General features: G+C 38.0%; 1 protein-coding gene across 3 annotated transcripts in view; it reads right to left on the reverse strand.

Annotated features, from left to right (window-relative positions):
* THRB (thyroid hormone receptor beta) overlaps nt 1-22,525 on the reverse strand; it is a 996,269-nt gene that overhangs the window by 875,420 nt on the left and 98,324 nt on the right. For all 3 annotated transcript variants that reach the window (XM_044066875.1, XM_044066876.1, XM_044066874.1), the window contains exon 2: nt 4,300-4,362. In XM_044066875.1, coding sequence (XP_043922810.1) covers nt 4,300-4,318 — 19 coding nt within the window. In that variant the 5' untranslated portion in view covers nt 4,319-4,362. The remainder of the gene's footprint in view (nt 1-4,299; nt 4,363-22,525) is intronic.

Consider the following 22,525-nt stretch of genomic DNA (forward strand, 5'->3'; position numbering starts at 1 on the left):
TAATCTTCACATCATTTTGAACTAATTCTGAGCATATCTGGGAGTTTCCTCCTAGGTTTCTGACATAGCTAAAGAATGCCTTATGGTTGTCTTTAGAGTCCTTAGCTATTTTTTCTCAAAATTAGCTTTGGATGATTTTATGAGAGCTCTTAGCTTTTTACTTATAGTGATCAGCGGTGTCTTACCTTTTAAGGATTTTGCTCTATCTTGTAGTAGCTTTCTCCTTTTGTTGTAGAGTTTGTTTATGGCTGGGGTCCACCAGACTGGACGCTTGCCTTTGGTACAAAGAGTCTTTGTTTTGCTTGGGATTGCCTGATCCATGCAGCCCTGCAGGTGCTGGTAGAAGGCATTTGTAAGTGATTCAGCGGTTTGAGTAATGTTAACTGCCGGCTCAGGGGCCTTAAAGGAGACCACACTAGTCTTTAGAAGTGTGAAGTCGGCTTTCGAGAAGTTCTTTATTGTGGTCTTTTTCATTTCGGGTGGGGGCGGGATGAGGACCTCCAGCGAGATTAGTTTGTGATCAGATCTCACCAGTGAGGGGTATACTTCCGGCGTTGAACATTGTGCTCCCATGTTCATGATGATGAGATCAAGTATGTTTTCTCCTCTTGTGGGGATGGTGACTAGTTGTTCCATGGCATTTGAATTAATAATGACAAAACTGCCTATTTCAGAACATTTCAACTATTAACAGCCACTCAAACTTCTGTCATTACAATCTACCAATACCAGTCAATATGCACAATCTTTGAAGAAGTAAAAGTCATCCGAATAATCCCACATTAAAGAGATCTGTAACTAATGAAGAGGTTGCTAGTAGCAAACAACTTTATATTTCAGTGTTTCATCTACAAATTCAGTACCTGCTTCCTTGAAGAATAAACTGCCTATGTATGTATATACCAAGTTTGAGACGGCCACTTCCCAGATATTCCCTTTTCTCCAATGTATGATAATCTTGGATTTGGTATATATACAATATATAAATTTGTGGTGTGCGGGGCATTCCACTCACATGGGGGGTGTAGGGATCTTGCCCCCTGCAAAAAAAGAAGTTTAAAGGAGAATAATGATGCTTGAGATGTTCTCTTTTCTTGGATTTTCAACTTCTTTTTCTGTTTCTGTTTGTTGACACTCAGCATTATTAGCATCGACATTTCAATAGGAGCCACCCAGAATACTATGTATTCTTTTTGAGGTATTACAATTCATACATGACTCCCTAAAAAATACTACCCACCCAACTCAAGCTACTACAAATAAAATCCCTTTTTTTATAGAATGAAAAAAGTTAAACTATATAAAACAAAATATAACTGTAAAAATCTACTGACAATCATTAGCGGACCAGAGTTCTGCTTTGGCGACCCCTAACCGGGAAAAGCCGAAAGACACAACAACAACTGCAACTAGGCTGTCAGAATGAATCACTAACAAATGTAAGTTGTTGTTGTGACTTTCGACTTTTCCCGGTTAGGGGTTGCCACAGCAGAACTCCGGTCTGCTAATGATTGGTAGTTGATTTTTACGTGCCGAGTTACCAGCCCTGATGCACAATCTTCAACGAAGGTACGCCCATTCACGCATGTCTCCACGCAGAAGACGCTCTAGCTGAGAATCGAACCAGAGGGCGTCTTACTGTGAGGTGACAATGCTACCGCAGCACCACCACCGCAAAATAGCTAAAAAAAATGTTCTCAACTAACTAGAAATAAAATAAATAAAAAGCACAACTAAACACATATCTAACAAATTCTAATATGAACCTCACTAAAAATTATTCAAATTTACATCAGAGAAAAGGTTTTCTCTCTCTGTGCAGGATTTTGCCCCCACACCTCCATACAGTGTAAAGGGTCACCCACAGAAACACTGTAGTTTAATGCCATTCCATCTACGGTCATACTATATTGCACTATACCCCAAAAAGGAGCATAATGAAAAATGCAAAAGTGGTTTATGGCAACATGCCCCCTTAAAGCTAGTCAATAATGAAGTTGAAGAATTAGACCCACAACCAATGCAGTCAGCAGTGGGCATAAATCTCAGCTCACTTCACTAAGCATGCTCAAACTGAAGAAATGAAAGTGAACATTTTTCCCCCTGGAACATACTGTTATAATTTTAGATGATGCAAGCACACACATTAGTCATGGTGATCCCTTAGACAAACAGACATATCAGATATCAACCAAACAGGAACTCATTTGCTTTGTTTATCTATTTATATTTGTTTAATGGGAGAGTGTACTCAATACTGACCAATTTCAGTCTCAGCCAGGATGATATACAAAACGTTTCACAAACAAGAAATACAGAAATGTAAACGATAACAGAATAGTTCAGACTAATTACATATAAAAACTGTTTGTGTGTGTGTGTGTGTGTGTGTGTGTGTGTGTGTGTGTGTACATCTATATCTATACATTATATATATATATATATATATATATATATATGTATATATATATATATATATATATATATATATATATAGATATAGATATATATATATATATATATATATAGATATATATATAGATATATATAGATATATATAAAACACACACACATACGCACACACACACACACACACACACATATATATATATATATATATATATATATATATATATATATTCTAAAGTGGGTCAATCTCCAGTGAATCTTGAGAGAGGATAAGATACTCAGAAAGGAGATAGGTTAGTTGATATGTCCTGTGTTGAAGCAGGAACATTTGACTTGGATGAAGTGCCTTTGGAGTTGGCATTCTGAATTTGGAATAAGTGCTGATTTCCTTAATACTGACAGGGAAAACTTGCCAAAGAATAGGTGCCTGAGAGATGAAAGCATACTCAGTGCTGTGGAGTTTGGTTCTAAGGATAATGAGAGTTGCTGTGTCTTGTAAGTAGTATCTCAGGTTGTATGAGGACTTTTTGTGAAGTCTAGCTGCAACGGGAGTAAATGCATAGCATTGGAGTAGTTTGTTGAGTCGAGATCCTAAAAGTAGGTTAGATCTTTGATTTATAGGTAGCCACTTGGCTTTTTCTAGGGTGAAACAGTGATGCTCACAGAGAGGGGAGTTTGTAATGAACTTGCAGCTGCTGTTAGAGATGTATGGAGTGTGACAATGTTTTCTTGAAGGCAGAAATGAAAATTATGAGCCCAAATTCAAGTTGAGGTGACTGCTCTGGTTGGTTAGGACAGAAAAGGGGAGATATTTTTGACCCAGAAAATGAAGTTTATTTTGGTTCTTACTCTCTGTGTGAAAATGGAAGTTGAGTGACTGATCAAGCCAGCCTTAGGTATTTGAAGGTGGAGGTTGTCTCTATGGAATGGTTGTGTAGGTCAAAGATAGTTAAAGAGTTAGATGCTGTGAAGTTCCAAAAAGCATACTTTTGGTTTTGGTGGGGTGAGAAGTAGTTTGAGCCATTAGTGGAGTTCATGTAAGTTTGACTGGATTTGCCACTGAATACTGATGTGAGAGTGACCTTATTGGTAAATTATTATGTCATCAGCAAAGAGGATATGTGGGAGATGGGGGAGGTCTCAAGGAAATTTAGATTTCTCCTAGTCATTCTACACATGTACATATCATGATGGCTTCACTACAACCCTGTAGCCAGGTGGATGCCTGATGTTCAGTGTGTCTGTGTAGTGGCTAGCCCTTAGTTACATTCTGACATTCCACCTCAAATACATGTGTCCAGCCTGTAAAATATTCTATGTCCATCAAAAAGTAGAGAATAATAGTACATTATGGTGGACAGAACATTAGAGGCCTCAGTGAACTACCACCAAATCATATCATGCCTTTGTATATCTGGATGACACACAAGAGTTGGTTTACTCAGGCTCCATCAGGGATTTCACAACTAATGTGCTCCAGAGTCCTTGCCACCCCTTCTCCTGGTGGATTAGAGTCAAGCAAGCCACATCTCTGCACCCTTGACTGACTCCTCTGGTTCTGGGGCCACTAATAAACCCTGATTACCTGGGTCATAGTGAGGGGTCCATCCCTCTGCACCAAAGGCTAAGCAGTGATATTAGCATGTACAGCTGAAACACAGTCTCTGTATAACTTTGCAAAAATTTCATAAGTACAGGTAAAGACACTGATAATGGAATACTCAATGTAATGTAGCTTCAAGCATATCTGAAGAAAGTGCATGCAAAGACATATCACTAGTAAAATACAGTTTCTGTTAATTAGTACTCTTGCATTAATTACATTAGCTTCATTTCTGAAGACCATACCTCCTTTGTTAGTAAGTATTATAAATCTAGAACAAAAATTACCTGTCATGCTGATGAGCATTACAGCTTAACGATCATTGTGGTATATTTCTTTGCAGCGATTACCTAAAAGGAGATGGACGTCCATTAGTATAACTGTGGATGTGCTGTGCTTTGTAATAACATAACAATACACAGGTATGATTTCATTCCATATCATCACTCACTATGAAGTATGTTAATCATTAGGCTCAGCAATGAGTCATATTTTGCCTCCCGAGTAACACCCAAACGACTTCCACTAATATAGTCCTTACTTGGGTTTTTACAATTTCAAAAGTGCACTACACACATACTATTAGTTACCACTTTTTTATGTCTGCAGATATGCACGTAGGGTTACTTTGCTAAAGTGATTTTACAAATTTTGTTGCTTGTTGGTTTGGGGGAAATGGTAAGAAACAGCTTGATATTTATCAAGGTAGTAATCTTCAGTCCCCATTAAAGATGTATTTTCACCCTAATTTTGTATGACTACAGTGGATATAAAAAAGTGTACACACCCCCTGTTAAAATGCCAGGTTTTGGGGATATAAAAAATGAGATCACAATAAATAATTTCAAAACTTTTCCCACATTTAATATGACCTACAACCTCTACAGCTCAATAGAAAAACAAACAAATCTGTTAGGGGTATCAAAGGCCTTGGCCAGATCGAGGTACACTGTATGAACTGCCTTACCCTCATCCACAGCTCTGGTGACTGACTCAAAGAAGTCAACCAGGTTGAGTAGGCATGATCTGCCTTTCACAAAACCAAATTGTGTGGGATCTAGAGTTTGGAGATTCCCTATATCCTTGTTAGGTAGGTCTATGATGATGCGCTTCATAGCCTTACATATGAGACTCGTCAGGCTAATGGTGCAATAATTACCAGGGTCTTAAGTTGCTCCCCCTTTATGGAGAGGGATGACTGTAGCAGTGCGCCATTTGGTAGGGACAAAGCCTGAGGTGAGGCTGTGAGTGAATAGGACACACAGATGTGGTGCCAGTTCACTTTGTAATTCATGTAGAAAACAGCCAGGGATATTGCCGGGTCCCATGGAAGCTGTATTCTTGGCCTTGGACAATGCAGCTTTATTCTGTGCTGCAGTAATGCTGGGTGCCTGGCATTCTTCTGGTATTGTGATTGGTCCTTTGTGTGTGTGTGGGGGGGTAAAGTTGGCATTGAATCTGTCGGCCAGTATGTTGGCAATATCTGTTGGCTCAGTATAGGAGGTACCATTGTGCAGTAACTCAGAGCAAATCTGGGTAGTGCTGTGGAAATTCTTGATATAACTACAGAAGGCTTTGTGGTTGTTTTTAGTGTCTGTCTCAACTCTGCCTTCATAGCTGACTTTAGAAGTTTGGATGAGGGTTCTCAACTTTTTGTTGAGGCTAATAAGGTAGTTTTTCCAGTCTTGGGACTTCACCTTTTTCTGCAACAGTTTTTTTCCTTCTGTTGTAGAGTTTATTAATGGTAGGGGACCACCAGATTGGCTTCCTTTTTTTGGAGGAGAGCATCTTGGTTCTGTTGGGTATGGCTAGTTCCATGCATTTATGTATGTGTTCGTACAGTGCACTGGTGTATGATTCGGCAGTCATGCATCTATTTTCCATTGGCATGGGTGCCGGGAACTTAACCACCTCTGTTTTTAGAAACCCAAAGTCAGCTTTGGAAAAGTGCTTCATGGTGGATACCTTTGGGGCTACAACCTGAATCGCTGTCTAACCCAATGTTAGTTGTACCTGAAGTATCTCATATATGTTATGCTGGGCTACTAGTCCGGAGGTCTGCATGTCCTTTATGAATATGGAGACACCACCGCTGTTGGAGCTACAGTCCATGTTCTGCGGCCAAAAGGTGTGGCATGTGTTACAGCCTGGTAGTGCAGGGGTGTTTTCTGCTGCTTTAAACCAGGTCACCGTTACAGCACAAATGTCGATGTTCTCCATTTTGAGGAGTGCTACGAGCGAGTGCATCTTGAGATTTAAACTTCTAGCATTGAGCAGTATGACCCTCAGATTGCATTTATTTATAGCTGTTAGAGTGGTAATTTGGTCTCTGGAACACCGCCTAAAAAAGGCACTATAGGGGTGACAAGAGCCTTAGCCAGTACCTGGAAACCCAGGGGTGACAAATGCAAAGCATCGAGGTCTGTCAGTCATGTCATCCCAAGCAGACAGATACTGGATCCCCTTAGAATGACACCAGAAACTTAGTCAATCATTTTCTGTTTGTACTACGGTATCATTCTGGGTGACCGTAGGATGCTGCTCAGGGCTAGGGTCATATCTGCCTGGGCCACATAATCCGAGAGCTCCTCCATGTCTCTTTTCATGTAGTTCAGGGAGGTGCATCTCAGGTCATTCACACCCACAGGGACAGTGACAGAGTCATACTTGTACTTGCTGTGGAGTGACCTGAGTGCATGTGTTACATGTCGGATTCTGGCACCTGATAAACATCTGACTGTTACCTTCTCCTTATTCAACCTAGTGAGTGGGACATCAGTGTGCCTCACTATTTAATCACCTATAATTACTGTAATGGGCAAGCTGTTTTGCCGTAAGGTCTTAGGTTGAGGGGCACACGGTGTAGGTGAGCTATGTGTCTTGTGGTTTGTGCTGTGTTGTGGTGGTCGAGTGCATCTCTACTGTTTGGGTAGATTTCTATTGACAGCCTCCACGAAAGTGGGTGTGTGGTTTGTGTTTTTATGTGACAGCTGTAATGGTGGATGTTCTGCAGGGCTATGTGTTCCATGTGATGTGGTGCAGGTGTTGACCTTCTCCTCTTGATGGTCTTGGCTGGAAAGTGCGTGGCTTCGAATTTGGAGATATAAGTGGATCTCTCACAAGTCTGAGTGTTGGGTGGTAAGAGGAGAGGGTTGTCTGTGTACATGAGGCAGTTGCTACATTGCCTCAGAATGCCCAAGTTCACCAGGTAAATAGGAGGAAGCACAGGGAACTGACCTTTAGACATGCCAGGAGGGATGGTCATCATTACTAAGTACTGGAGCTGTTTCCTTATACGATGTCTAGTGCTGATAGCACTTATGTGTGCTACAATAATTGCTACAAAAAGCCTGATGAAGTGCTAGGCGAATAAGTTAATTAAAGTGCAAGACAGAAGAGAACTAGCAAGATCTAAGGGAAAAACTGAACAGCAGACTTTCTGGCACTGGTTATAGTTTACCCCAACTAAGCGGTGCTGCTCATTGTGCAAACCCGTGCAAACATAGGCTTTTAAACTAGAAAGTTGAAAGGGATAGAAAAACTGCCCAAACTGCCAATAAACTACAATTTCAGAGCCAGAAACCACTCCTTTTGTGGTAGATAGGCTTCCTAGTGCGTACCACTCCCACTGATAAGCTAGAAAGATTCCCTCTAACACAGAAACATCGAGGAAACTCAGAAACTTACAAAACAGTCCTGGATACAGCAAATCTATATCTGGACTACTCTAGTAACAGGAAAGGTGGGAAACGAGCTTAGAACTTTTTTTTTGTTTTTTTTGCAGAAAAAAAAACAGTAATAAAAATACTTTAATTGCAGTGCAAGCTAGCACACGTGAGTGTGTAGCAATATTAAAGAAAATACAGTTAAAATAAATGAGTTAAATGAAAAAATGGATTAAATGAAATGCAAAATGCAGTATAATAAGAAAAAATCAAAATGGAGGCACTTAAAGTCTCTCTTTCTCCTTTTTGTTGCTCTTGTAGTCTACAGGATGCCAAAACTGGATCCGCAGAGCTTAAACAAACACAAACCCATGCAAACACGGGATTTTAAATCAGAAAGTTGAAAGGGATAGAAAAACTGCCCAAATGGTCAATAAACTACACTTTCAGAGCCAGGAAACCACTCCTCTTGTGGTAGACAGGCTACCTAGTGCTTACCACTCCCACGGATAAGCTAGAAGGCTTTCCTCTAACACATAAAGGTCTGGGGAACTCAGAAACGTACAAAACAGTCCTGGATACAGCAAATCTGTATCTGGACTACTCTAATAACAGGAAAGGTGGGAAACAAGCTTAGAACTTTTTTTGCAGAAAAAAACAGTTAAAAGAGCAATAAAAATACTTCCTTGCAAAAGCACTCCAAATATGTCAGATTGCAAAGGCATCTCTTGTGCAGAGCCCTCTTTAGGTCACCCCACAGATTTTCTATTGGATTTATGTTTGAGCTTTGGCTGGGCCATTCCAATACTTTAATTTTCTTCTGGTGAAGCCATTCTTTTCTTGATTTGGCTGTGAGCTTGGGGTCATTGTCGTGTTGAAAACTGAAATTCCTCTTCATCTTCAGCTTTCTAGCAGATGCCTGAAGGTTTTGGGCCAAAAGTGACTGGTATTTGGAACTGTTCATAATTTCCTCCACCTTGACTAAAGCCCCAGTTCCAGCTGAAGAAAAGCAACCTCAAAGCATGATACTGCCACCACCATGCTTCACCATGGGGATGGTATTCATTTGGTGATGCAAAGTGTTGTTTTTGCATCAAACGTACCTTTTGGAGTTGTGGCCAAAAAGTCCAACCTTGGTCTCATCAGACCATAGCATATTTTCCCACATGCTTTTGGGAGACTTGATGTATTGCTTTGCAAATTTTAGCCATGCCTGGATGTGTTTCTGTGTAAGAAAAGGCTTCCGTCTTGCAACCCTACCCCATAATGTATACATATGGAGAATACGGGAGATTGTTGTCGCATATAGTACACAACCAGTACTTGCCAGAAATTCCTGCAGCTCCTTCAGTGTTGCTGTAGGTCTCTTGGCAACCTCCCCGACCAGTTTTCATCTTGTCTTTTCATCAATTTTAGAGGGACGTCCAGTTCTTTGCAACATCATTGTTGTCCCAAATTTTCTCCTTTTTTGATGACTGTCTTCACTGTGTTCCATGGTATATCCAATGCTGTGGAAATTTTTTTGTACCTTCTCCTGACTGATACCTTTCAACAATGAGATCTCTCTGATTCTTTGTAAGCTCTCTGCGAACCATGGCTTTTGCTGTAGCAGGCAACTGAATAAATTTCAGGAAAGTCCTACTTGGACAGCTGAACTTTATCTGGGGTTACCAAACAAAATAAAATAAGAAAATACTACATTCGATACCCTGAAGTAGGAAACCAAAGCGCATTTATTAGTACATTAAGCGCTTTCATCTCAAATGAGAGACTTCATCAGAATACAGACATACCAATTAACCACATTTAAATATTGAATTAAAAGCAATGACATCACAAACCCTATGATCATGTTAAAGAAACACAATCCTAGTAAACCTGAAATACAACAATAAACCTATAAAATGAATCCATCATATATTTAAATATTTAAACATTCAACTACTTTAAAACCATACAAATAAAATCTTTATGCTTATGTTCATATTATACACTTGTGCAAATACATATATATATATATATATATATATATATATATATATATATATATATATATTGGAAATTTATTCAAAAACTATTTGTTATTTATATTAATATTTTATACATAAATATAGATACTTGTATATTGCATTTATAAAATATATTGTATAAAAAAATTCTGTTTGTTTATTTGTATTAGATTATTCCATTTAAAACTTTTTATAACTTTTTATAATTTGCTAGCTCTTTCCAATAACATAGGGGCTATTGACACACTGTCATTTAATCCAGGTGGTAACATAGCAGCCAACCATAGCTGCCACTGACTCTCCTTCTTTTTTAATAAATTCTTCCAGTCGCCCCCTCATGGATTAATCTTTACAATGTCCAAAATACCAAACATAAACTTGTCAAATTTTACACAAGTAGCTGCATGCTTGCACAGTGCATTTGTGGATTTTTTATTTTTCATGTCATTGAAATGTTCATATATCCTATTTTTCAACATACGTTCGGTTTTTCCTACATAGAAATGCCCACTAGTTTTACACAGAGCCAAATACATCACTCCCATGGTGTTACAATTCCCTTTCTAAAAAAATATTTTACTCTTAATATTATTATCCAAAACCAAACTATGTTGTTTATTGATTTATGAACAATAAGCACACATGCCACATGCCTGCGTACCCTGTTTAACCACCATTGTATTTTCTATCCTTTTTTCCAACTAAACCCCACCTTATTTACAAACCTAGGTCTTTCCCCCACTTTGTTAAAAATCTCCTGATTAGTTCTGAATATATTCCAATTTCTTTCAAATGCTTTTCTAACCCTATATGTATTAACATTATACTGTAAAACACAAGCCTTACTAAAATTATTCTGTGCATGATTAATATGTGTACTACTATTATCCGGTACCAAATTTAAACTGGCCCCCAGAAGTGGTTTATATTTGCTCCCCCAGTTGTCATAGACCTCTTGGAGAATCTGACTCAACAAGTCTAGTGGGTATCCTCTCTCCTGAAACATATTGGAAATGGTGGTAAACTCCTTAGCCAAATCTTCTATACAGGAAGTCATACGTGCCACTCTTATGGCCTGTCCTTTTACAATACTCTTTTTCTGCCCCAAAGGGTGATTACGTTTGAAATGCAAATAAGCATTACAAAAAGTTTTCTTTCTATATATTTGTGACTTAAAATGTTCCCCTTCCTTGGATATAAATGTGTCCAAATAATTAATTCCTTTCCTATCATACTAATATGTGAACTCTAGAAATTTAGTAGTAGAATTAAGATACTGTATAAATAGTGGAATTTATTCTTCCAAACCAGACCAAAGAATAAAAATACTGTCCAAATATCGAAGATATAATTTAATATATCCCCAGAAAGGACTCCCAACAACATAATTATTCTTCCAACCCAACAATACTAAATTGGCATATGCAGGTCAGCATACTGCTCCCATATGAACACCTCTTATTTGTTGATAATATTCACCCTCAAACCAAAGGAAGTTATTATCCAACATAATACCAATTAATTCACAAATAAGGTTAACCATGTCACTTTCCAACCCTGATGCTTAAAAAAGAACCTGTTCAAAAAAAGCTAGGCCTTCCTCCTTAGAAATACTAGTGAACAGGTCCTTAACATCTATAGTAAGGAAGATGACTTCATTAGTACATAAATCCTGTATTATGCTTCCCAAAAATTTCCAGGAATCCTTAAGCAAATGTGATGTCTTATTTACTACATGTTGTACATAAGAATCAATGACCACTGCTAAGGGATGGATTTTTGAACCTCTTGCAGCCACAATGGGTCTAAATGGAGGTTTGTTAATATTCTTGTGTATCTTAGGTATACCAAAGAAAACCAATACAACAGGATCCCTTCTATAAAGAAAATCATATGTATCCATATCAATTCTACCATCCAACAGATATTCCTGTAAATAGGAATCAATCCTGGAATACGCAATATTAATCTGATTCCTGGAAATCCCAATATATGCACTGTCATTGAAAAGCAAATTTAGCATTTCATTGGAATAATCCATACTACAAAACAATACCACCCCACCCCCTTCATCCAGAATCATGACACGTATATCCTTGTCTTTTCTTAAATCCTTTAAAAGTTCATATTCTCCTTTAGTTAAATTCCACTTATTAACACCGCCATTGTTTTTAAAAATATCATAAATATCCTCTTTTACCAACTTTTCATACGTCTCATTTAGGGGATGTAAAGTTGGACTGTATAAACTTCTCTTCTTGGGTAGGGAGAAATCACTACTGTTAGTAATATGGTTACTCTATTTATTCTTCATAATAAAGTCTAGGTTTAATTTTCTTGTGTAAAATTTTAAAGTCATAATATTGTCAACCAAGTCACCGTTTGTAGAAGGAATGAATTTAACACCTTTTGAAAAAAGTTTGAACTAATCTTCCGTAATCATCCTATCAGAGTAGCTGTAGGTAGTGAATCCTTCCCACTTATTAACAATGTTGTCCCCATAGTGCATCAACCCCTTGGGTGATTCCATAATTAATACATGTTCCTCCTGGGTGGGTAATAATTCCTGTTGTATTCCCCTGTCTCTGTATAATACTGTGCAAATCTTTGTGAGCGCCTGACAACCAGAAAATCCTCACCACCTTCATTGTTGGAAATTACATTAGCATCATCCCACCTTTCATTATTTCTAACTACATCGCTGTATCTAGGTGACATATAACCATTCCCTTCCCCAGCATAGTTATAATCAGAGGGTCTATACACTTTCCCATCTGCTGTGCTATGGCGCCCACTAGCTTTACCTGTTTTCATAACATAAACCTGTTGGTTTTGATAACATTTCTGATCCCTTTCTAATTTACGTTTTTTCTTTTGGAAAATGTTATAGCACCTTTTATCCACCTTGTCAAGCATTTTGAAATATAAAGTACTGTAATGTGAAAATAATAAATCATTCTTAATTTTTTTATCCAACTTCTGCCAAAACCTGCTCCTTCTGTTTTTCATAATACAGTATTGTTTTTTTTTAATCAATCCTAGACCAATCTCATCAAAATACTGTATAAAATCTGACATAATTTCATCAGTATAAGTAATACCAAAAGGAAACTTAAAAGGTCTTAAACACTGTGGCACAATTTTTAACAAAAGACAATGGTTAAAATATGCAATGTCCATTTCCGTTCTTTTGTATTTAAACAATCTTTTTTCCACGAGGTAAATTAAGTCCCTTAAGGAAGCAGTATTGTGCACAATATCCCTTGCTTCATTGTTGTTGAAAAACTCCTCCCGTGGACTTTCCTTGTTGGAAAATGTATACTTTTTAGAAAAAACATTGTCAAATTTACTATTAGCATCGTCATGACATGAAGCTCCTCTAGTAGCCAAGCGTGCGCTCAGCTGTACGTGATTATTGTCAGTCCTTTTTCACTAGTAAAAACATTGTTTTTTACAGTACTTTGCTTTGTATAAGCTTCATGGTTCTGCGAAGCTGAAAAACCCAAACTCGTTGGAATCAGAGAAACATTTGCAACAGCTGTACCCATAGGTTTTTCTCCTCGCTCGTAACCAGCAACCGGTTCTCCATTCTGCTGGGTGGAAACAACGCCCACCTGACCTATGTGACCAATGATGTTACCAGATCTGACAAAAGAATCTGGAGGGAAATTTAAAGCTGCACCAGCCTGTGTTACATACATATTGTACCCAGGAGGCACAAAACCAGTCCGTTCACCCATGAAAGACATGAACAATTCTCCTTCTGTGACAATAGTTCAATCAGCTTAGTCAGCTCTCCTTGCAGTTTAGAAACATCACTGCGTAACTGTTTCACCTCCGCATTGGCCTCTTCGGTAAGAACAGCACCCGACAGGTTAAAATCCTCCAAAGTGTCCATCTCCAAGATACCAGATGTAAAACCACACTATTACAAATAAAACCAGAACTAAAGCGAAACCAAACAAAATAAAATAAGAAAATACTACATCCGATACCCTGAAGTAGGAAATCAAAGCACGTTTATTAGTACATTAAGCACTTTCATCTCAAATGAGAGACTTCATCAGAATAAGACATACCAATTAACCACATTAACCACATTTAAACCACATTTAAACTATTTGTTATTTATATTAATGTATATAATAAATACAGATATATCACATTTATAAAATATATTGTATAAAAATTTTCTATTTGTTTATTTGTATTAGATTATTCCATTTTAAAACGTTTTATAACTTTTTATAATTTGCTAGCTCTTTCCAATAACATAGGGGCTACTGACACACTGTCATTTAATTCAGGTGGTAACATAGCAGCCAACCTTAGCTGCCACTGACTCTCCTTTTTTAATAAATTTTTCCAGTCGCCCATTCTTGGATTAATCTTTACATTGTCCAAAATACCAAACATAAACTTGTCAAATTTTACACAAGTAGCTGCATGCTTGTACAGTGCATTTGTGGATTTTTTATTTTTCATGTCATTTAAATGTTCATATATCCTATTTTTCAACATACGTTCGGGTTTTCCTACATAGAAATGCCCACTTGTTTTACACAGAGCCAAATACACCACACAAGTTTATGTTTGGTATTTTGGACATTGTAAAGATTAATCCAAGGGGGGGGCGACTGGAAGAATTTATTAAAATGAAGGAGAGTCAGTGGCAGCTAAGGTTGGCTGCTATGTTACCACCTGGATTAAATGACAGTGTGTTAATAGCCCCTATGTTAATGGAAAGAGCTAGCAAATTATCATCATCATCTTTCGGCTTTTCCCATTAGGGGTCGCCACAGCGGATCATTTCTTTCCATTTCTTCCTATCCTCTGCATCTTGCTCTGTCACACCAACCGCCTGCATGTCCTCTCTCACCACGTCCATAAACCTTTTCTTAGGCCTTCCTCTTTTCCTCTTACCTGGCAGCTCCATCCTTAGCATCTTTTTCCCAATATACCCATCATCCCTCCTCAGCACATGTCCAAACCAACTCAATCTCGTCTCTCTTGCTTTGTCTCCAAACTGTCCAACATGAGCTGACCCTCTAATATACTGATTCCTAATCCTATCCATCCTAGTCACACCGAGTGCAAATCTTAACATCTTTAACTCTGCCACATCCAGCTCTGACTCCTGCCTTTTTGTCAATGCCACTGTCTCCAACCCATATAACATAGCTGGTCTCACTACCCTCTTGCAGACCTTCCCTTTCACTCTTACTGGTACCTGTCTGTCACAAATCACTCCTCTCCACCCATTCCACCCTGCCTGTACTCTCTTCTTCACCTCTCTTCCACATTCACCATTACTCTGAACTGTTGATCCCAAGTACTTAAACTCGTCCACCTTTACCAACTCTACTCCCTGCATCCTCACCATTCCTCTACCCTCCCTTTCATTTACACACATATATTCTGTCTTAGCCCTGCTGACCTTCATTCCTCTGCTCTCTAGAGCATATCTCCTCCTCTCCAGAGTCTCCTCAACCTGATTCTTACTCTCACTACAGATCGCAATGTCATCTGCAAACATCATAGTCCACGGAGCCTCCTGTCTGATCTCATCTGTCAACCTGTCCATCACCACTACAAATAAGAAAGGACTCAGAGCTGATCCTTGATGTAATCCCACCTCCACCTTAAACGGATCTGTCACTCCCACTGCAGTCCTCACCACTGTCACACTACCCTCGTACATATCCTGTACCACTCTTACATACTTCTCTGCCACTCCCGACTTCCTCATACAATACCACAACTCTTCTCTAGGCACCCTGTCATATGCTTTCTCCAAGTCTACAAAGACACAATGCAACTCCTTCTGACCTTCTCTGTATTTCTCCAATAACACTCTCAGAGCAAAACTTTGCATCTGTAGTGCTCTTTCCTGGCATGAAACCATACTGCTGATCACTAATCATCACCTCCCTTCTTAACCTAGCTTCTACTACTCTTTCCCATAACTTCAAGCTGTGACTGATCAATTTTATCCCTCTGTAGTTACTGCAGCTCTGCACATCACCCTTATTCTTAAAGATAGGTACCAAACTTTTTCTCCACTCCTCAGGCATCCTCTGACTTTCCAAAATTTCATTACACAATCTAGTTAAAAATTCCACTGCCATTTCTCCTAAGCACCTCCATGCTTCCATTGGTATGTCATCTGGGCCAACAGCCTTTCCATTCTTCATCCTCTTCATAGCTGTCCTTACTTCCTCCTTGCTAATCTGTTTCACTTCCTGATTCACTATCCCCACATCATACAACCTTCTCTTTCTCTCATTCTCTTCACTCATCAGCCACTCAAAATACTCTTTCCATCTACTCAACACACTCTCCTCTCTTGTGAGTTCCTTTCCCTCACTATCCTTTATCACCCTTACTTGCTGCACATCTTTCCCAGCTCTGTCCCTCTGTCTAGCCAATCGGTACAGGTCCTTTTCTCCCTCTTTAGTGTCCAATCTCTCATACAACTCTCCATACGCCTTATCCTTAGCTTTCGCCACCTCTCTCTTTGCCATGCACCTCATCTCCTTATACTCATGTCTACTTTCTTCATCTCTTTGACAATCCCACTTCTTCTTCGCCAGCCTCTTCCTCTGTATACTCTCCTATACTTCCTCATTCCACCACCAGGTCTCCTTGTCCTCCTTCCTCTGTTCAGATGTCACACCAAGCACCTTTCTAGCAGTCTCCCTTACTAGTTCTGCTGTAGTTACCCAGCTATTCAGTAACTCTCCACTGCCTCCCAGTGCCTGTCTTAACTCTTCCCTAAACTCCACTTCACAATCACCCTTTTTTAACTTCCACCATTTAATCCTTGGCACTGCTTTCACACTCCTCCTCCTCTTCTTGATCACCAACGTCATCCTACAGACCACCTTTCTATGCTGCTTAACTACACTTTCCCCTGCCACCACTTTACAGTCTCCAATCTCCTTCAGACTGGCCCTCCTACACAGGATATAATCCACCTGTGTGCATCTTCCTCCACTCTTGCACATCACCCTATGCTCCTCCCTCTTCTTAAAATACGTATTCACCACAGCCATGTCCATCCTTTTCGCAAAATCCACAATCATCTGACCTTCTGCATTCTTCTCCTTAACACCATACCTACCCATTACTTCCTCATCCTCTCTGTTCACTTCACCAACATGCCCATTAAAGTCCGCTCCAATCACTAGTCTCTCACCCTTGGGTACACTCACCACAACTTTATCCAACTCACTCCAAAATTTCTCTTTCTCATCCATCGCACACCCAGCTTGTGGAGCATATGCACTAACAACATTCATCATTACACCATCAATTTTGAGCTTCATAAACATCACTCTGTCAGACATCTTCTTCACGTCTAAAACACTCTTGGCATATTGTTCCTTTAGTATAACCCCTACCCCAATTCTCCTGCCATCCACACCATGATGGAACAATTTGAACCCTTTTCCTAAACACCTGGCCTTACTTCCCTTCCATCTGGTCTCTTGCACACACAATATATCAACCTTCCTTCTCTCCATCATATCAGCTAGCTCTCTTCCTATACCAGTCATACTGTCAACATTCAAAGTTCCTACCCTCACTGCTACACTCCTAACCTTCCTCCTCCCTTCCTGCCTTCGGGCATGCCTTCGCTCCTCTTCTCCTTCGGCCAACAGTAGCCCAATTTCCGCCAGAACCCTGTTGGCTAACAGTACTGGTGGTGGTCGTTGTTAACCCAGGCTTCGACCGATTCGGTATGGAAATATGAAATTTTTGCGCCATAAGTGTTGTGGCAGAATTTTTACGCCGGATGCCCTTCCTGACGCAACCCTCCCCATTTATCCAGGCTTGGAACCTGCACAAAGAAATGCACTGGCTTGTGCATCCCCAGTGGCTGGGTTAAAGAGCTAGCAAATTATAAAAAGTTTTAAAATGGCATAATCTAATACAAATAAACAAATAGAAAAATTTTATACAATATATTTTATAAATGCAATATACAAGTATCTATATTTATTGATATACATTAATATAAATAACAAATAGTTTTTTAATAAATTTCCAATATATATATGTATTTGTACAAGTATATAATATTATGAACATAAGCAAAAAGATTTTATTTTTATGGTTTTAAAGTAGTCGAATGTTTAAATATTTAAATATATGATGGATTCATTTTATAGGTTTATTGTTGTATTTCATGTTTATTAGGATTGTGTTTCTTTAACATGATCATAGGGTTTATGTCATTGCTTTTAATTCAATATTTAGATGTGGTTAATTGGTATGTCTGTATTCTGATGAAGTCTCTCATTTGAGATGAAAGCGCTTAATGTACTAATAAACATGCTTTGGTTTCCTACTTCAGGGAATCGGATGTAGTATTTTCTTATTTTATTTTGTTTGGTTTCACTTTAGTTCTGGTTTTATTTGTAATAGTGTGGTTTTACATCTGGTATCTTGGAGATGGACACTTTGGAGGATTTTAACCTGTCGGTTACCGTTCTTACTGAAGAGGCCAATGCGGAGGTGAAACCGTTACGTAGTGATGTTTCTAAACTGCAAGGAGAGATGACTAAGCTGATTGAACTATTGTCACAGAAGGAGAATTGTTCATGTCACCCCGCAGGGCAGTCTTTCATGGGTGAACGGACTAGTTTTGTGCCTCCTGGGTACAATATGTATGGAACACAGGCTGGTGCAACTTTAAATTTCCCTCCAGATTCTTTTGTCAGATCTGGTAACATCATTGGTCACATAGGTCAGGTGGGCATTGTTTCCACCCAGCAGAATGGAGAACCGGTTGCTGGTTACGAGCGAGGAGAAAACACTCCGGGTACAGCTGTTGCAAATGTTTCTCCGATTCCAACAAGTTCGGGTTTTTCAGCTTCACAGAACCATGAAGCTCATACAAAGCAAGGTACTGTAAAAAACAATGTTTTTGCTAGTGATAAAAGGACTGACAGTAATCACGAGCAGCTGAGCGCGCGCTTGGCTACTAGAGGAGCGTCATGTCATGATGATGCTAATAGTAAATTTGACAATGTTTTTTCTAAAAAGTATACATTTTCCAACAAGAAAAGTCCACGGGAGGAGTTTTTCGACAACAATGGGGCAAGGGATACTGTGCACAATACTGCTTCCTTAAGGGACTTAATTTACCTCATGGAAAAAAGATTGTTTAAATACAAAAGAACGGAAATGGACATTGCATATTTTAACCATTGTCTTTTGTTAAAAATTGTGCCACAGGGTTTAAGACCTTTTAAGTTTCCTTTTGGTATTACTTATACTGATGAAATTATGTCAGATTTTATACAGCATTTTGATGAGATTGGTCTAGGATTGATTAAAAAAAAATACTGTATTATGAAAAACAGAAGGAACAGGTTTTGGCAGAAGTTGGATAAAAAAATTAAGAATGATTTATTATTTTCACATTACAGTACTTTATATTTCAAAATGCTTGACAAGGTGGATAAAAGGTGCTATAACATTTTCCAAAAGAAAAAACGTAAATTAGAAATGGATCAGAAATGTTATCAAAACCAACAGGTTTATGTTATGAAAACAGGTAAATCTAGTGGGCGCCATAGCACAGCAGATGGGAAAGTGTATAGACCCTCTGATTATAACTATGCTGGGGAAGGGAATGGTTATATGTCACCTAGATACAGCGATGTAGTTAGAAATAATGAAAGGTGGGATGATGCTAATTTCCAACAATGAAGGTGGTGAGGATTTTCCGGTGGTCAGGCGCTCACAAAGATTTGCACAGTATTATACAGAGACAAGGGAATACAACAGGAATTATTACCCACCCAGGAGGAACATGTATTAATTATGGAATCACCCAAGGGGTTGATGCACTATGGGGACAACATCGTTAATAAGTGGGAAGGTTTCACTATGTACAACTACTCTGATAGGGTGATTACGGAAGATGTTGTCAAACTTTTTTCAAAAGGTGTTAAATTCATTCCTTCTATGAAGGGTGACTTGGTTGACAATATTATGGCTTTAAAATTATACACAAGAAAATTAAACCTAGACTTTATTATGGAGAATAAAGAGAGTAACCATATTACTAACAGTAGTGATTTCTCCCTACCCAAGAAGAGAAGTTTATACAGTCCAACTTTACATCCCCTAAATGAGACGTATGAAAAGTTGGTAATAGAGGATATTTATGATATTTTTAAAAACAATGGCGGTGTTAATAAGTGGAATTTAACTAAAGGAGAATATGAACTTTTAAAGGATTTAAGAAAAGACAAGGATATACGTGTCATGATTCTGGATGAAGGGGGTGGGGTGGTATTGTTTCGTAGTATGGATTATTCCAATGAAATGCTAAATTTGCTTTTCAATGACAGTGCATATATTGGGATTTCCAGGAATCAGATTAATATTGCGTATTCCAGGATTGATTCCTATTTACAGGAATATCTGTTGGATGGTAGAATTGATATGGATACATATGATTTTCTTTATAGAAGGGATCCTGTTGTATTGGTTTTCTTTGGTATACCTAAGATACACAAGAATATTAACAAACCTCCATTTAGACCCACTGTGGCTGCAAGAGGTTCAAAAATCCATCCCTTAGCAGTGGTCATTGATTTTTATGTACAACATGTAGTAAATAAGACATCACATTTGCTTAAGGATTCCTGGGAACTTTTGGGAAGTATAAGACAGGATTTATGTACTAATGAAGTCATCTTCCTTACTATAGATGTTAAGGACCTGTTCACTAGTATTCCTAAGGAGGAAGGCCTAGCTTTTTTTGAACAGGTTCTTTTTCAATCATCAGGGTTGGAAAGTGACACGGTTAACCTTATTTGTGAATTAATGGGTATTGTGTTGGATAATAACTTCCTTTGGTTTGACAGTGAATATTATCAACAAATAAGGGGTATTCCTATGGGAGCAGTATGCTCACCTGTATATGCCAATTTAGTATTGTTGGGTTGGGAGAATACACATGTTGTTGGGAGTCCTTTCTGTGGATATATTAAATTATATCTTCAATATTTGGAAGATATTTTTATTCTTTTGTCTGGTTTGGAAGAAGAAATTCCACTATTTATACAGTATCTTAATTCTAGTACTGAATTTCTTGAGTTCACATATCAATATGATATAGGAAAGGAATTAATTATTTGGACACATTTATACCCAAGGAAGGGGAAATTTTTAAGTCACAAACAGAAAGAAAACTTTTTGTAATGCTTATTTGCATTTCAAAAGTAATCACCCGTTGGGGCAGAAAAAGAGTATTGTAAAAGGACAGGCCATAAGAGTGGCACGTATGACTTCCTGTAAAGAAGATTTGGCTAAGGAGTTTACCACCATTTCCAATATGTTTCAGGAGAGAGGATACCCGCTAGACTTGTTGAGTCAGATTCTCCAAGAGGTCTATGACAACTGGGGGAACAAATATAAACCACTAATGGGGGCCAGTTTAAATTTGGTACCAGATAATATAGTAGTACACATATTAATCATGCACAGAATAATTTTAGTAAGGCTTGTGTTTTACAGTATAATGTTAATACATATAGGGTTAGAAAAGCATTGGAAAGAAATTGGAATATATTCAGAACTAACCAGGAGATTTTTAACAAAGTGGGAGAAAGACCTAGGTTTGTAAATAAGGTGGGATTTAATGTAAAGCAATTGCTGGAAAAAAGGACAGAAAATACAATGGTGGTTAAACAGGGTATGCAGGCATGTGGCATGTGTGCTTATCGTTCATACATCAGTAAACAACATAGTTTGGTTTTGGATAATAATATTAAGAGTAAAATATTTTTAAGATATGGAATTGTAACACCATGGGAGTGGTGTATTTGGCTCTGTGTAAAACAAGTGGGCATTTCTATATAGGAAAAAACGAACGTATGTTGAAAAATAGGATATATGAACATTTAAATGAAATGAAAAATAAAAAAATCCACAAATGCACTGTACAAGCATGCAGCTACTTGTGTAAAATTTGACAAATTTGTTTGGTATTTTGGACATTGTAAAGATTAATCCAAGAGGGGGCGACTGGAAGAATTTATTAAAAAAGAAGGAGAGTCAGTGGCAGCTAAGGTTGGCTGCTATGTTACCACCTGGATTAAATGACAGTGTGTCAATAGCCCCTATGTTATTGGAAAGAGCTAGCAAAGTATAAAAAGTTATAAAAAGTTTTAAAATGGAATAATCTAATACAAATAAATAGAAATTTTTTATACAATATATTTTATAAATGCAATATACAAGTATCTATATTTATTTATATACATTAATATAAATAACAAATAGTTTTTGAATAAATTTCCAAAATATATATATATGTATTTGTATAAGTATATAATATTATGAACATAAGCAAAAAGATTTTATTTGTATGGTTTTAAAGTAGTTGAATGTCTAAATATTTAAATATATGATGGATTCATTTTATAGGTTTATTGTTGTATTTCAGGTTAATTAGGATTGTGTTCTTTAACATGACCATAGGGTTTGTGATGTCATTGCTTTTAATTCAATATTTAAATGTGGTTAATTGGTATGTCTGTATTCTGATGAAGTCTCTCATTTGAGATGAAAGCGCGTAATGTACTAATAAACGTGTTTTGGTTTCCTACTTCAGGGTATCGGATGTAGTATTTTCTTATTTTATTTTGTTTCGTTTCGCTTTAGGTCTGGCTTTATCTGGGGTTAATCAGAGTTTCTCTAATTGATGGCAGGTGTGTACCCAAGAAGACTGAATGCTGAAATTAAAGCAAAAGATGCTTCAACAAAGTATTAGCTTAAGGGTGTGCACACTTATGCAACCAGCTTGTTATACGTTT

This window comes from Protopterus annectens, chromosome 3.part1, assembly GCF_019279795.1.
Source record: "Protopterus annectens isolate FY-2018-M chromosome 3.part1, PAN1.0, whole genome shotgun sequence".
Classification (NCBI taxonomy): domain Eukaryota; kingdom Metazoa; phylum Chordata; order Ceratodontiformes; family Protopteridae; genus Protopterus; species Protopterus annectens.